Below are 16,806 nucleotides of genomic sequence, written 5' to 3' on the forward strand. Positions count from 1 at the left end.
CTGAGGTGACACTGGAGGTGATGTGGAAACACATTTCCCTGCAGAAGACCTGGAACAAATGTCCCTCAGCGTTTCTTGTCTCTGTATGTCAAGTGTCAGCTGGGATTGGCTCCAGTTCAAGGACAAGTGTGTAGATAGTAGTAGCAGTATATAATGGATGGACTTTCCCTCACTAGACACAACACACAGCTGTGGGACAACACGTCCTGTTTCGTTAAGCAGTCAAACTCATCAGGTGATAAAAGACAGAGAACATTTTAATAAAATGGAACAGTACAAATCAACAATCGACATAAAGCTCCACATGCAAATACAGATATATGGAGAAAATGGAAAAATAAACATTTCAACATAAAATCTTCAAAATAGATTCTTGTTTTTTAATGACTTGCCTCCATTTCTTTTATTAGACACATTCCAGTAGCACAAATCCTGTCAAATTTTTTTTTTCTTTTCATGTTTGCTTAATTACTATTCAAAAAGTCAGAAAGAAGTTGGTCAAAATAACTTAATGTTAGATGTAAATGAGAACACGTCTGTGTAGGAACGATTGACCTCGACAGTAAAAGACAACAATCAAAGATGGGAGCCTTGTTTACCACCTCTAACTTGTCATGTGTCTGACTTGTCAAATAATGCTGAAAAACCACTGTTACTGTACAAGCATTTGTTTTATGTATAGAAGACTGTGTGTGTGTGTGTTGTTGTTGAGGCGACATGATGGCAGAAGAATGAGCGAGTAGTGAAGGGATAAATGAACAGATGGCCGTTGGGTGGGGTAATGTTTCATGCAGCAGACCGTCGACGGATGACAAACGCTCCTCTCTGCAGCTGTCCCAGGTAGATCCTCATCTTTGTGCTGTCGCTCGTCTTCCTCACCCAAATCTAGAGAGTAAAGACAGAGAAAAATACTTAAGCGTAGTTGTGGAAAAAACTAAATGATGTCTTCCAGAGTGACGGTCGCTGGTGAGACATGTCTGTGTAAACCATCGCTATCTACTCTGAACCAGGCTGTGAGAGGACGTCCAAAATCGTTCGAAAACAAATTTAAAAGGTACAACACAAGTCTGTAATCATGGCATTAACTAAAACAAATAATTATTATTACAAAGCAGGGGATTTTGTTGTGAAATGAACGCTTTAATGTTGTAATGGTTTTTGACTTCCTGTCATGCTCATCATCCGGCAAAAATGGAACACAGGCATTCAGTGTAAATTCAAAATTTCATGTAATAAAAGACACTTTTATTTTGCGTGAAATAAATTCCAAGTCAATGAGTAATTGTTTGCAATAGCTGTGATTTTAATTTTGGATCTCTTTAACCTGCTGCATTATCTAAAATATTAATGCTTACATTAACAATAATGCACTTCTTATTTACTATGGCAACACACTGCAAGGCTTCAGTACAGTCATCTGTGATTTATACAGTCTATGATGTGGTCAGACAGTTTGACGTAATGACCACGTTGTACAGCAGAGGGCGCTGTGAGCAGCGCTTGGTCTGCATCACACTCTTCACTGGCATCGGTGATTTTGTTTTTTTTGCCATGATGACGATGGAGGAAACAAAGTAAACTGACACCAGAGCATCTGAGAAGAGTATTTCCGCTTCGACACAATAGATGGCAAAGTAATATTAAAGCGGATCTAGACCGGAAGTTCCAATTAACGCTGTTGTTTAGTGTGTATCTGTGTCATTATCTTGTTTATGAAGCCCTGAAGTTTCTAAACAAACAGTTCAGCCATTGCTGAGAACGCTGTGTTTTATTGTAATCTCGGGCTCAGCGAGATCTCTGAAAAAACCTGGTCCGGTTTACGCAAACAGCTGTTCTCCTGAACAGCAGATCCTCCTGCTCAGGGCATTAGTCCGGGCACATCCGGTTGCGTACATTGAACCGCAGAAGAAGAATAATGTCCGTTGTGGAGGTGTTTCACGAGCGACAGTGTCTTCTGACTCCGGGTCAAAGTCATTAAAGGGACTGCAGCGGGGAGTCTTGAAGAAGCTATTTTTAAACACTGTTAAAACAATGTTTTGATAATGAGGAGCAATGCATCCACCGTTCCAGAGGGGGGAGCTGCGCTTCTGAGAGCGGGTGTGCTGATTATGTCACTTCCGGGTATTGGCAAATCACAAGAGAGTTGGGAAGGCTCTACGCTGGCTGGCCAATCACAACACATTTTGTCTTCTGGGAGCAAGAGTTCAGTCTGAAATATCGCGGCTCATGACAGCATTAGAAAAGAGGATTTCTATCGGCTCGTTTACAGCAACTAGGAGGTTTTTGACCATAAAAACAAGTTAATGTATGCAAGTAGACCTCCATAACTAACATATATGTGAAACAGGACCACTCTATGTGAGCTTTAAAGATCGAGCTTTCAATTTTATGAATCAATCAGAAATAAATGAGAAAAATCTAAATTTTTTACCCAGCCCTGGTGTGTATCAATACCCATTTATTGGCTAGTGAGTGCTTCCATTAGCAAAGCAGTGAATGTGGTCAAAATGGTGTGAATTTGTAGAAATGAGTGGACGTGTAGGTCACTGGTTTGTCGGACAACAGCAGAGCTCAGACAAAGAGAAATAAAGCTCATCAAGCTCGAGTTACACAGAAAACGTCACAGAATGTGAAATAAAATATCAGCATCCTCACATTTAAGAAGCAAAATCAGTTGTGTTTGTGACAGCTGAAGCTCACCTCATTGGTTCCTACTGAGCTGATGACACAGCTGATCTTTGTGTTGTCCTTTGATTCTAAGTAGATCGTCTGGCTTTTGTGGTACCTATCAGCAAAAACAAAGAGTTCAAATAAAAACATACGTTTGGAATGGGGCAGAGACACAAGTGCAGACAGGAGAGCGGTTCATTAGTCATCATTTTTACCCAGCTGAATAAACCACATTCCTCCTGAGATGGCACTAAATAGATAATTGGAGAAGAGAGTCAAAACAAAAAGTCTATTTTAATGACTTCAAATTGTCAGAGGACAAAACTGGCACAAGGGAGAAGACTGACAATGAAAGCACTTGATCATTAAAAAGCAACAAAAAAATCATGACGCATGTGTCTTTGCCTTTGCTAATGACTGCACCTTCCCTTCCCTGCCTGTGTGTTTCTTTAAATTACCTTATGTCCTGACACATGGCTGACGCAGAGGTCTGCACTCCCACAGAAGGGCGTCAGAGCTGTTTGATCAAGGACTTTTATTCTCTTTACATTCATCACCTAAGTACCAGCACTTACTTAGTGGCTGCTGAGAGTAATATCTCTCTCTGTAGCCAAGACAAAAAGAAGCTGCATCAAAGAGCTTGTAAAATGATTTTTGAGGAGCAGCCAAACACAAGTGCCATGAAAACCATGGAACCATGGCCATCTAGTGGTGACATGAGCTACACTGTTAAGGGAGAAACAGCAGCATGAAAGTGAATAATTACCATCTTTTGTCGTAGTAAAGTTTTCCCTCCTCGATGCGTGCCTCAAAGCGCTGTGAGGGGATGTCCATGGGAGCTGTGGGGACATGTTCTGGAGACGAGGGGGACACTAAAGAGGGAGAAAGGTCTGCTCAGCAAAGGTATGATAAACCTTTGTACTAAGGCATTTGTTTCAAGGAATATTTTTTTCATTTTGTGAAATATACACGTCATCTTATATTATAAACTGCATCTCAATCTCATTTGAGATCAAGCCTGAATGTGGAAAGGGTGGATTCTAGGGATGCACAATGTCCCCAGATATAGACTAAAATTTATTATTGGAAGCTATCAGGTGTACATACGTATTTTCATCTAAATCCATTGGTTATGCCTCTTGAGAGTGGGAGGTGACTAGGGATGCACGATATTGGACTTTTTGCCAATATGTCAATATATTGGGAGTGCTCGAGCTGACTGCCCGAATTGCAGAAGTAATTTGCAGATACACCAGAGGTGTAGTAAAAAAAAAAATACCTGGTACCAGGTACTTTTTTTTAGTACTTGCTCTGCAGAGGTTCGAAGTGAGCTGAGGCGATACTTGTACATGATACATATTGGCAAAAAGTCCAATACGGTGCATCCCTAGGGTAGTCACCTCCCACTCTCAAGAGGCATGACCAGTGCATTTAGATACCTATATACAGCTGATCCAGATAACGTACATAGAGCAACTAGCTAGCAATGACTTCTAATGACTTTTGCTCAGGTGGCGCTCTGTAGAGCAGTTAGTTTAAAACAGACCCAGCACCTGAATCAAAAGATTGCTGCTCTTCGTGGCCGCTGTGCTGGATGTCATGAGTAAGCCCATCTCTAACGCACCATTGGTTTGTGATTGTTCCCTTTTTTTAGGAGATTCTGTAGTTGGCCAAATCAGTGTCCTTGCTGACACGTCTGGCAAGGACACTGTTTTTGGCAGAGTGAAATTAAATGGCTGACAGACTTGTCTGGGTTCACCCAGGCTCCAACTAACTTAGTAGTTTTTTTGCTGTGAGTGCAGCTGCATAATTAGCCATTAAACGGTCAAGTCAATTTTCTGAAATGAATAAAAAATATAATCTAGGACGTCAAAAGTGTAACTAAAGAGAAGAAGGGGGTAGATGACATACCTGGTCGTTTTGGTGACTTGAGCTGTGGAAAAGAAGGACAAAATTACAAATGAAATATGATTAATCAGGTCAATGTATGATATGACTTCAATTCAGAAACACTTACTTTATTAAGTGTTCTTAGATCTTCCATTATTTGGTCATCTGTTAACAAATAATTTAGCTGAGGTTTGAGGAGTAAAGGAAGATAAAGCAGACATTATGAAGACATAATTCACCAACATTTGTTTTGCGTAGGTTCATCATATTGAAAGATTACAGGACTCTCCTGATATGTTGTTTTGCTATGACACTTACTCCTTTAAAAAGGGGGAGGGAGGCGACATATTTTGTCCATAATAGTCTATAGTTCTAGTCTTGGGGAAATGTGGAATGTGACAGGAGATTTATAGTATCAAATAATGAACCGGTCACACATTCATCTAGAGTATATGAAGGATATCTGGTGCAGGTTTTCTCCTTTTATCTGGTATCGGGACTGGATCGTTGGGCCGTCTCCTCAGCTTCCGAGTCATGATAGGTTTTACTTCCATTGAATCTGTGGATGAATAATCGGACGACAAATGGAGATCCTATTCAGTGTCACATTCCTGTTTTATGAAATACAACCACACAAATCAACATGACAGACAGTAACTTGTTTTACTTGAAAGAACATCTCTTTTTCTTTCTCACTTCTGCTCATCAAGTTCCTGATTAATCATAAAATCCTGGCTCCCTTACCACCTGTCAGCTCCATTGTCAATTTTTCATTCTCGATCATCTTCTTTTTCTCCTCCAGCTCTGCAATTAGGTTTTCCTTCAGTTCCACCTTTTTATCGTCAAACTCCTTCACCGCTGCCTTCTTCTCCTTGATGTAGTTCCTCTCCACCTGCTCTGTCTGCAGAGGGTTGACCAGCAAACATGACAGAGGAATAAAGGATGTGTTCTTCTTCCCACATCTTTTGTGGGAAACTAACCTTCCCACAAAAGGAAGGTTAGTTTTAAATAAATTACAGAATAGTACTCACCTCAAGTTGGAGAAAAAGATCTGTAAAAGGGAAGACAGCAAGCATCAGTTAAATGTCACCACCAAATTAGAAACAAATAAAGTCAGCTTAATTCTGCAAAATTTCTGTTATTTCTGTTTTGCAATGCATTCTAACCATACCAACTCATTTTGGTCCCACTTCCCCAATCTTTACTTCAGGCTGATTTCATCATTCCGGTTATCACCTGCACACTGCTCAAAGTCAATCTTCTGCCCTTGCCAAACTAAATTTTCAAAAGGTTTAATCTGGATAAAATTGATCCAGATTTGGTAATCCTTTTTTTTTTGCTATCCATGATCACATAAACCATCTTACTTTTGAGCCGGTTTTTCAAAGCAACATTGGATTGGATCACTCTGATCCGGATAGAAAATTTTCCGGATCACCAAATCTGGATAAGCTCAAATAGGATAGGAAATCAACAGTGTAGAACTATATATATGAAAATAGCAACAGTAGAACATAGAATAGCAATGCAATTGAGCGTTTAAATGGAGTTCTTAAGAGGTGTTTTGCATGCCTTATCTACCTGAGAGCGGAACCACAGAAAGCATGCAACATAACCCTTGCCTACTGTCCTGCTCAACATCACTACCAAGCGCAAATAGGATGTGCAATAGTAAGGCACTATTTCTGATTTGGATTTGTTTTGGATTTCAAAACAACAGTGATGTCATTGACATTGCTTTGTTGTTCTGTTTTATTATTGCATGCATCACTAAAAAATACTCTTAAAAAAAAAATTAAAATATTTTTGATTGTGATGAATACACATGAATTAGTGACAGAATTAACTATATTATTTGTGGTCAATATTGACAGCTGTTTGGGGGATTATTTTATGAGGCCAAACTCTAATCGCCGTAGCCTGATGGATGACCAAATCAAATTAAAACCTTATGAATAAATAGGATATCTTGTAGGCTATAGTGCATGATCAAAATATAGTATTATTTGATACAATTTTAAAGTTTCCTTACATTTTGGGACTGAAATCCACACTGAATCACCCTTCTGTTGGGATCAGTTTAATCCAGATTTTTTTTGGATCAAAGTGATCCCAATCCTACAACAAAGACACACATTCATGGCTTCTTCAAGTAGACCCTGAGGTCTATCACAGACGTGATGATGCAGACCGATGCTTGCCTTGTGTTTTTTCAGCAAGCAAGAACGAGTGCTTATGGAAATATACGAAGAGGTTAAAAAAAGGCAGTACAGCCTCAATTAATAAGATCAGAGAAAAGCCTGGCGGACAAACTGCATGCGCAGGTAGACTAATATAAATACTTACAGAGCAAAATAACTATTTTCATTATTTTCAACTGTTGGTTATACAGGTCAAACTGGGGTTGGGTGCCTTTGAATCTGTACTGTCAGTCATGTTACATATGGACTTCATATATCGCCCTTGTCATTGTAACTGAAACCATCTTTGCAAACTCAGCCATGTCTAATCATCTGCAACAACTGCAATAATGTTGAATAGAAAAGGAAGACTACTAAAGCTTCTAAAAAACTATAGCTAAAAAACAGCAATGCAAGAGCATCAGTCTTCATAAAATCCATAAGCCTAATAACGACCATCACAATAAAAATAACATTGATTGAATTACAAATCTGTAATATTCTCATTCAGGCCAATAAAAAATGAGCTAAATTACATCCAGAAGATCATGAATAACTGTAATTCACATTCATTTTCTGCTCCAGGCTAAAATCAGCCAGGATAACTGACATTTCCTGGCTTAATCCCTTATCTTGCGACAGCCTTCAGCACTTTAATAATCTCCTTCCATCATGTTAGCGTGGATAAATCAGAGGCAGCGCGGCACTGTCTCCAACTTGCCTGCATTTCGGAGTCTCTCTTTGTACTGCTGGTCCAACTTCTTCATCCTTTTCTGATACTCCTGCAGTGTACCTGCACAGAGAGAGTGCCATTTAACAAGAAACGGATGCATCCCTGTTTACAAATCTATATAAATATATATGTTTTTAAAAAGAGTAAAAAAAATAGCACTTTCTGAATTGTACTTGTATGAAAGGTGCTATACTTTAGATCTCAAAAGCTTTGGATGTGTTTGTGTTTTCTTTCAATTTATAGTTATTTGGCATGACTAGTATGGTAAAACTTTCCTCGTTATTAGGATTTGACAACGTGATATAAGGTTTTAATATAAATATCAGTCAATATTTGCAGCTTGCAAAATTTCTACTTCCAAGTAACAATATCAGGCCCCAAACATATACATCTGCAGGTCTCTACACATTATGACTTTGGAGTTTGTTTGTTGAGTGAAACCAATGAAATGATGATGTTATTCCATCACAGGGCAGGGCCACATATAGAGACAAACAACCACCCACTCTCACACCTACAGTCAACTCCTCACATGGAGGATAAAACGGTAGAAAATGGATAGATGGATAACAAATAATAATATATACAATTGTAAACATGTCATTACCATTTCTCAAAAATGTAAAATGTAAATTGAGCATTCATCTACATTTTTACAGTGACTCCACAATTTCTACAGTCAGCATCAGTCTGACTCTGAGCTTTTAGTATCAATGAACATAAAGCTTAGATATTAAAAGGGTGATTTGTCATCAGTTATCAATGGTTTCTTTTCAGCCAGAGAAACCATCTGAGCTTTTAAACCACCTATGAATCTTTCCTTTACAGCCCAATGCTGCAATCCCACTCCACCAATGTGACTAATAAGAAAGGATTTGGCTGTGTTCTTCTTCAAAAAACATCTCCAGTGACACTAAATCCCCCATCCTCCCACAAATCCCACAAAATAAACTGCACGAGTCAGTCACACTTGGCAGGAAAAATAAAAAGTGACTCTTCCAATCATACAGATATATCCGAGTGATTACCTTCTTGTAACTGCTGCAGCTGTCTTTTCAGGGAGGCCAGTTTATCTTGGTACATTCTGCAATAGAATAAACCAGAGACGATTGTCCGATTACCTTTTTGTACAATAATTATTGATATACGATTTCCTTCAATATCAATACAACATAAGATCAATATACATACCGATACATTTATGCATTGTACAAACGCACTTTTGAGATACAGTGCCAAGCATTTATCACAATTGTTATCAGAACAAACTGAAGGTAGCATTATAAACTTTTGGTCATATTTTTGTGCTCAATCAAATCTCAAAATCAAAAAGATGATAACGGCTGGGGTTTGTCACGATTAACTCAATGTTTTTGTAAATATAAGCATCTTTACACTAGTTTATTTTGTGTTGCATTCTCTTAAAAGGAGCTACCAAAGGCTGCAAAACTGAATTCCAGTGAAAACTGGCAATAAAATATGTATGTATGTATGTAGACGGCATGAAAAACATTGATTTGAATAATATTATTTATCAATTACTATGGGATGGATAGTCAAAAAAAACACTTACTGTTCTTTGATTTCCACATAATCATCTTCGTCATGTTTGGCAAGGTCTGTTTCACTGGCATCCTCAGTGTCTGGGGAAAAGGCAATGACAGGAGAAGAATAGAATCACATTTCAAAACTAAAAGTCTAAAACTGACTCTGTTTGAGATGTAAATACAGTCTAAATGATTATGTTCGGCAGGGTGCACCATTAGACAATTATCAAATAGATAGAAACTTGGTGCAGCTAAGTTCACGGACAGGCAGACAGACAGGAAGGCATACAGACAGACATCAGATCAAAGGACGTGCGTGGCAGTGGAAAGGTAATGGTGAATAGTTGGGGAATGCCCTCTGCTGTGTGGGATTCAGACACCGGTGTGTTGACAGTGGACGTTCAGATGAAAAGTTCGGTTAGACAAAGCTGAGGTGAGCGCGTCTGCATCCAGCGGACGGTGCTCGTAAATGTAATGTCATTACTGCGACGAGCGAGGCGTCAAGCATTTTTTCCCGCATGGTGAGAGAATTCAGAAACGGTCCCCGGCTAACTCAGCAGCGCTGTCGCAGCAGCAGCAGCGACTCTCTTGGGGCGAAGCTAACGCGTCTGTCAGAGGCTGATGTTTCCATGATGTGGCAAACTTACAAACCAAGTTCGCAAACACTAGGCAAAGCTCTTGTCACCTGATGTTACCTTCGATGCCCCCGAGGCCCGGTCCGGCCGAGCTGACACAGCAGCTTTCATTTTCGGTTAGCATTTGCGCTAGCTTAAGCTAGCTCAGTCTGCTGTTTAAAGAGTAACCCCGAAACAGTAGCGTGAACACATCCGGGGGAAGGAATAAAAACAAGCGCTAATCGCTTTGAAATCGATGTCAGTAAAGTGACACCAACTAACCTTGAAGTGTTGACATCGCCTTGATTCTCTCTGCCCTTGTCTCCCTTTCTCTGCAACCCGTCCCGTCTCGGTGAATAGTGTGAAAAGGGCAGTGCAGTGGACACAACACGCAGGGTTTCGCCAGGCTGGCGAACTGTCAATGCTCACAACCAGCGTTACGTAGCTAATTAGCTAATTAACGCTATGACCGTACCCCCATTTAGAAATTATTCACGAAGACGGTATCAGTACAAGCCACCTGAAGCAAAATAGGTCGAAATTGACGTTACTAGTTTACATGTTTTGTATTTATTTTTACTTATATCCGCCTGGGTAATTATGTGGTTAAAGTTGTTGACGTTCTATATGAAACAGTTGTTGGTTTCATATACATATGATTTTTAATTTTAAACGTCATTGAAATCACGTTGAATTCGCTGCTGACGCGCGGCCGCGTAAGTGCTTTATCTATTTTTACACCATCTGCAGAAATGTTTCTGGGCAGGAACTTGGTTCGCGCTTAACTAACATGGTGCGTAGCTAGCAGGCTAACTGTACGTGTGCTGCAGCTCTGTAGCCTTTGAAGTGGGCATATATAAAGTGGATTTACATTTTAATAATGGTGCACGATAAATCAATTTCCAGTCACACCTGGGGTGATAATCAATCCAAGTACTGCGTTTAAAATAAGTTACAATTATGCTATAGTAGTCCGTTTCCGTTTCTTTTCCAACAAGTAGTCCGAGCCCGACGGATAGGCAGCTTTCGTTTAACATTACCTTCTTCTGAGTCTCTTCCCCTGAAACTACGGTCGTCGTCGTCCACGCTATCAAGCTCTTCCTCATCATTGTAATAATCCACCATAGGCGATAGTAAAGTCGAAGCCATTTGTTCGCTGGAAAAATGTAAACAAACACAAAAAACAATCGATTTGTGTTTTGCAGCTTGGCTTGGGAAAAGCGCCTACAACTGACAGGACCACTGAGGATCCGACTGTCTGTCCTTATGCCTGTGTAAAATGCTTCTATTATTAAATGTTAATGAGAGGAAACGCATTTGATTTTTCAAGAACGGGCGCTGATAGTTTAATATAAAGGAAATAAATCATAAATCAGTACATTCCATATAAACGTTTAACAACTTAGCAAAAACATTTAAAAGGGCATGTTTACGAACACCTACAGCTGTGGGGTCTCTTTGTTTTGGCACTCGACTGCACAGACTGGTTCACTACACGTTTGCGACGTTCAAACACGAGTGAAATCTGTGATGATACTTTTTTCTTTCTCAAGCTACCGCCGTCTAAAGTGTTCTTCAACTCCTATCTGTTCACCTGCCATGAATGAAAGTGCCTCTTTATATATGCGCTGTTATGCGTTAACTCGCAAAGGCACCAAAAGAGTGATACGAGTTCCTATTCCATTTTATTTAGACATTGAACGTAGCAGCACTGTGTTATACCAGTCATAGTTGGTTTAAGACAGATTAAACGTTTTAACATTGTACAAGGAACACAGCATTAAACAATGACCAGTTTTCACGAGTTTTTTTTATTTTATTATTTTTTTTATAATGTGTGATATGTATTATATTATGTGCTGTATTAATTTAGTGCCATAACAGATATGTAGACACGTTTCGTGTCACTGTTGAGGCCCATTAGAAAAGGCAAAAATCACTAAGATGGGGTTAATGTCAGTGGAAACGGACCCAGCATAAAAGACATGGACTGAATATTACCAGGGTTACCTGAGTTTACTCCACAATATAACCATACCTTATTAAACGCACATCACATACTTACTATTTTAATATATTTACATGGCCAACACTATTATGATTTCTACCCAAATAAGGCCATACATCAATTACATCCATCCATTTTTTACCGCTTTATCTTCCACAGGAGGGTCGCGGGGGTTGCTTTGCCTATCTCAGCTGACATGGAGCAAAGGCGGGGTACACCCTGGACAGTTTACCAGTCCATCACAGGGCCACGTATAGAGACAAAGAACCATTCACCAGAGAACCCGGAGAAAACCCACACACATGGGGAGAACATGCAAACTCCATGCAGAAAAGGCCTTTGTTCCAACCAGGGCTCGAACCTGGGCCTTAAAATCAAAGGTAAAATCAAAGTAAGATGTGCTTTATCAGTTTTTGTACATTTTATTCTTAGGCTACATTTTGTCCATGAAAACAAGAAAGTTGTCTGTCTCTGATAGCTACTTGTTTTATTTTAAGTGCTATATTTTCTTATGTATGTATATATTATGTATTAATTGTGTCACTTATTCTGGGTTTTCAATGATGCATGTCTCTCTTTCATTGACAAGGCCATATGTGTTTGTTTTCTGGATTCTCTTGTACATTTTTTATTTTTTTTAAATACAATAAATGCATTCAAATGGCTCTATTTATTTTTTCTCAATATACATGTATGTGGATTGCATCTCAAGCTCGACCGGGTTCATCCAGGCTGAAATGTAAAATCCAAACAGCAGGTGGCAGCATTACACCACAGAATACATCCAGGGGATGCGCTGCTGGCTGGATTGTACATTTTAATCTTGCAATAGAATCGGGATGACTCAGTTCGTGCATCTTTTATGAATGGCAAAGAAAATAACGAGTGAATGTTTTTTTTTTGTTATGGAAACTTTGTTGTAGGGTTAGGGAATGCTTTTTTGTTTTATGCTTCTCATTTGAGCATACTTGCTCAACAAGCAATTTTGTATTTAAAAAGGGGGAAAGAAAATGGGACAACTCTGTGCTCGTGCTCCACTGCAACTTTATTTCCGGCCGACTGTCTGTCAAATGAGCTGTCAAAGCCGCGCGAGGGGTTGAGCTCGTGCTCCTCCGTCATTCAGGAAGTCCACATCAACTGACAGCACTTCACTGAAGTCACACGGACGTCTTCAAAGTCGGTCTAAACGCTCCTAAAGTGCAGCCGCCTCCGAGCAGCAACGACCACTTATGTGTTTTCTACCAAAGAAAGGTGAGTGTGTAGTTTCCCTCTGTGCTGTCACTGTGACACTTCCTCTTGTCTGAGCTGCTAAGCTACAGTAGCTACACAGACACACCGCGGCTTTACAGTGTGTGTATGTGTGTGTGTGTGTGTGTGCGCACGCGCGCGTGTGAGAGCGAGCGAGCGAGCACTGAGAGCGGCGGCAGCAGTAGTATCGGTGGTGCGGGGGTGAAGTGTGTTTAAGTGCGTAGGTCTGCTCTGGGTGTCGCGGTGTGTGTTCGCTGATTGACGTGTTTGTGCACCTGCTGTAAACCTCCGCTGAATACTTGTGGGATATTAACGGTTGTAAAGCGGCGGATGAGACGCTCTTTCGCTCTCTGTGTGTGTGTTTGGTTTCGTCCTCAGCGGGTGAGTAAGAAGAAAACTGATGACAGGTTGAACATGAAGCGCGTAGTTTTGTTTTTAAATGACGGCATTAACAGCTGGGTGCTGTGCAAACTCTGTTTTATAGTATTGTCGCCTTGCGTGAGTCTGTCACATGTCAATGACCGTGGCACCTTCCATTGCACCTTTCATTGTTGTTTTACTATTACTGCACAGTCCCATTGGCTTTCAGTTGAGTCCGTGCAACGTTCACGGAACCACATTTTTACTACATTTACTACGCCTCCGTGCAGTCGTCAACCAGCGCAGACATCAACCTGTCAGCATCGTCTATCACATAATTTAAGCCATAGTCAACAACTTGTACGTGATTTATTTCTGCATGTACTACGCTTGGTTAAAAGTGAATGCAAACGCGCTCAGTCGACATGGCAGATGTGCAGAAGCTGACCCAACATGATGTCATCTCTTGTTTTGTGTTGTAGAGCGCTGGCGTTCACTGCGTGCCTCTGTGCGTATCGTTTGTAAAGACGTTACTCTAATGAAGAAGAGGCCTGCCCACGCACATTTCAGGATATAATCCCATACTGTGACATGGTCCCTCCCTCCCATGGTATTCAAATTCAAATACCCCCCCCCCCGCACACACACACACACACACACACCTTCATTTCCTTTTTCTGTTCAGAGGTTTAGAGCAGGGATGTGGTGTGAACTCATTTCACACACATTTGTTCTGCAGAACCAAGACATGTAGTAGCTTAAATAGAGCTGCAACCAACACGACTAGTGAAGTGTAGTCCTGTTTTCAGCTTTTCTACACTTTGAAACTAGAAACTTTAAGAAGCAGAAATACACGTCTCTAGTTTTTTGTGTTTCCATTGTGCTAGTCCACTTGTTGACATCACTCTGTAGATTTATTGTCAACCTACGTACCATGCCACTGAGAACGGGAACAGAAAGTGACACACTTCCTTAATAGTGATTGTATGTAGAGCAGTTGAGCTTTTATGGTCTAGCCTGATTGCACCAGTTTAAAAGTACAGCATTTACTAGTGCTGTCAAACGATTAAAATATATAATTGCAATTGCATTAATGTCATTGTTAACACGCGATTACTCGCAATTAATCACACTTTTTAACTATTCTAAATGTCCCTTGATTTATTTTTGTACCATTATTTTTATTATTTTAATACTCTTATCTTTGTGTAAATGTTATTTGCATATTTTGGCATATACTGTAGTCTAGGGCTGAACAATTAATCAAAATGTATCTAAATTTCAATATAGCTTACTGCAATTTCAAGATGCAATATTTGTTCAAGCCAAAAGATAATTTTAGATGATTATTATTACACATCTTATTCTACAGTCTGAACCACCCTGACAGACAAACTAATCTATGTTAGAGGCTAAACCTGGTCTGTGTAACCTGGTGTGTGTGTGTGAGGAGCTGTGTATGTGTGTGTGCTGTAGGACTTATGAGACGTTAGTGTACTGTGTGTAGTGTGTGACGTCAGAGAGGAGCGTAGGTGAATCGGGAAGTAATGTGTTCCATATGTTTACATTAGCGAGCCGCAGGTGAATCTCTGTCACCCTGCATATTTTGAGTTATTCCTCTTATTGTGAGAAAAAGACGACAACATTTAGTCGGCCCAAAAGAGCGTTAATCGCACAATAAAAAATCTACGCCATTATAATGGGTTTGCGTTAATGGCATTAGTAACACGTTTAACTGACTGCGCTAGTATTTATGTCTGGATCATATTGCTGGAAATCAACTGGTTACAGATGCAGTTGGCTGATAATACACACGTTATGAGGCTTGTGCTCTTGTACCATTGGACCCAGTTGAGGTTTACTAAGTCTGGTGACATAAAAGCTTTCAATGTCGGAGGTTATAAAACAAGACATTGAAGACCTAGGGTCAAGGGGCCAAAAAGTGACGATCAATATTTGTCACTTGTTCTTACATGTTCTTCTGCTTCCATTGTCATGCTTATAGTCATTTCTTTGTTTGAATTGAGACATTAGCCAGGGGTTAATGTCATGAATTTGCACACATCCTTTGGAGTACCAGTGCTGTGATGATGGTCTGAGGAAGGACGCAACTAGAGCTGCACCTAACCATTATTTTCACTATCAATTCATCTGTTGATTATTTTCTTGATAAATCGAGTATTTGTTTGTCCCATAAAATGTCAAAATGGTGAAAAATTTTGAAAAATGTGCAAGCATTCAACATCTCACAGGAGGACTGTGATCAACCACAAATGACTTTAGTATGTTTATATTTGTGCACATGACAATTCAACTAAACCAAACAATATTCCTATTATTCCTTCAATCACCAAATTAATGACTTGTCTATACCAGTGGTCTCAAACTTGCGGCTCCCAAATCAATTGCATGTGGCCTACCAATTAATATCAACTTATGAGTTTAGAGCTGAAACGATTAACCGATTAATAATCAATTACTATTTTGATAATCGATAATCGGTTTCAGCTTCTTAAATGTCAATATTTTCTTTGTTTCTTTGCTCCACATAACAAAAAAGTAATTAAAACTGAATCATTTTGGTTTGTGGACAAAACAAAAACATTTGAGAACATCATTTCCAGGTTTGACAAACACTGGTAGACGTTTTTTAACATTTTCTGAACTGAACAATTAATCGAGAAAATAATCGACAGATTAGTCGATTACGAAAATAATCATTTGTTGCAGCTCCAAATTATTTCTGTATGTTTTTTTATTACTATATTAAATTGCATTATGATTGCGTTTATAAAGTCAACCTTTTCAACAATCACGATTAATGTGAAATTATGTGAAATATCATCATAAATATTATTTCCATGTCTTTTTCTTAAAAAGTTGGCCTTTATTTTTTACTTCACCGGCCCGACTAATCAAACTAGACACTCAGTGGCCACCAGGTCATTGGAGTTTGAGACCGCTGCCTGGTCTATACAATTCTGGAAATGTGCCGGTTACAGTTTCCCACAGTAAACTGTGACATCTTAGAATACCTTATTTTGGCTGACCAGAAATCCACAACCTACATATGTAGTACAATGTATAAGTGCTTCAAATCAGAGCCAGTGCCCCTGTAACTGCATAGTTAAACCTATTCTGCTCTGTTGGTGGAAAAAGGACTGTAATACTATATGTCCTGGATGTGTATGAGTACAACATTTCCTTTTTCATGTAGACATGTGGCTGGTGTCTTGGTCGTATCTCAGTTATGAAACTCTGCCAGGCTGCTGACAGCATTGTAATGCTAGTGTTGACCCAGATAGTTTATGCTTTGTCTTGTTCATTCCTGTGCCATGCATGCAAGTCTTAGAAGGTAGATCTTGGCAAACATTGGACCCTGGGGCTGAGGGTTTTTAAATCGTCAAAGAAACAAGTCACAATTCCTGGTGGTGTAATGGCAACTAGCTGAGCCATACCATTGTAAAAGGGCAACATCCAACAGGAAAAGTAACACTCAGTTGGCTACATGCTGGAGGATGTGACGAAATATCACAAATGCTGCTGCCAGTGATGT

The 16,806-nt window shown here is 39.7% G+C and overlaps 1 protein-coding gene across 2 annotated transcripts; it reads right to left on the reverse strand.

The window, feature by feature from the left end:
• Positions 1-261: 261 nt before the first annotated feature.
• Positions 262-10,835, reverse strand: suds3 (SDS3 homolog, SIN3A corepressor complex component). Of its 2 annotated transcripts, none has more exons than XM_083904851.1 (12): positions 10,675-10,835; positions 9,047-9,116; positions 8,502-8,557; positions 7,462-7,533; positions 5,592-5,611; positions 5,305-5,461; positions 5,024-5,119; positions 4,688-4,749; positions 4,582-4,603; positions 3,437-3,542; positions 2,701-2,785; positions 262-885 (listed from the first exon to the last, which is right to left on the reverse strand). In XM_083904851.1, the coding sequence occupies exons 1-12, from the start codon at positions 10,781-10,783 to the stop codon at positions 787-789; spliced, it is 954 nt and encodes a 317-aa protein (XP_083760977.1). In that variant the 5' UTR covers positions 10,784-10,835; the 3' UTR covers positions 262-786. The 2 variants fall into 2 exon arrangements, with proteins under 2 accessions (XP_083760977.1, XP_083760978.1); XM_083904852.1 differs by lacking the exon at positions 10,675-10,835 and adding an exon at positions 9,917-10,051 and having other exon boundaries at positions 264-885.
• Positions 10,836-16,806: the final 5,971 nt, after the last annotated feature.

Source organism: Microchirus variegatus (genome assembly GCF_963457635.1).
Source record: "Microchirus variegatus genome assembly, chromosome: 18".
NCBI classification, from domain to species: domain Eukaryota; kingdom Metazoa; phylum Chordata; class Actinopteri; order Pleuronectiformes; family Soleidae; genus Microchirus; species Microchirus variegatus.

Excerpts from the sequence above, each read along its gene's own strand:
- suds3 (XM_083904851.1), bottom strand. The coding sequence starts at position 10,783 with ATGGCTTCGACTTTACTATCGCCTATGGTGGATTATTACAATGATGAG. Across the intron at positions 5,612-7,461 it reads AGAGAGACTCCGAAATGCAG|ATCTTTTTCTCCAACTTGAG; the intron begins GCAAGTTGGAGA and ends TCCCTTTTACAG. Across the intron at positions 2,786-3,436 it reads CTTTACTACGACAAAAGATG|GTACCACAAAAGCCAGACGA; the intron begins GTAATTATTCAC and ends TTTTGCTGATAG.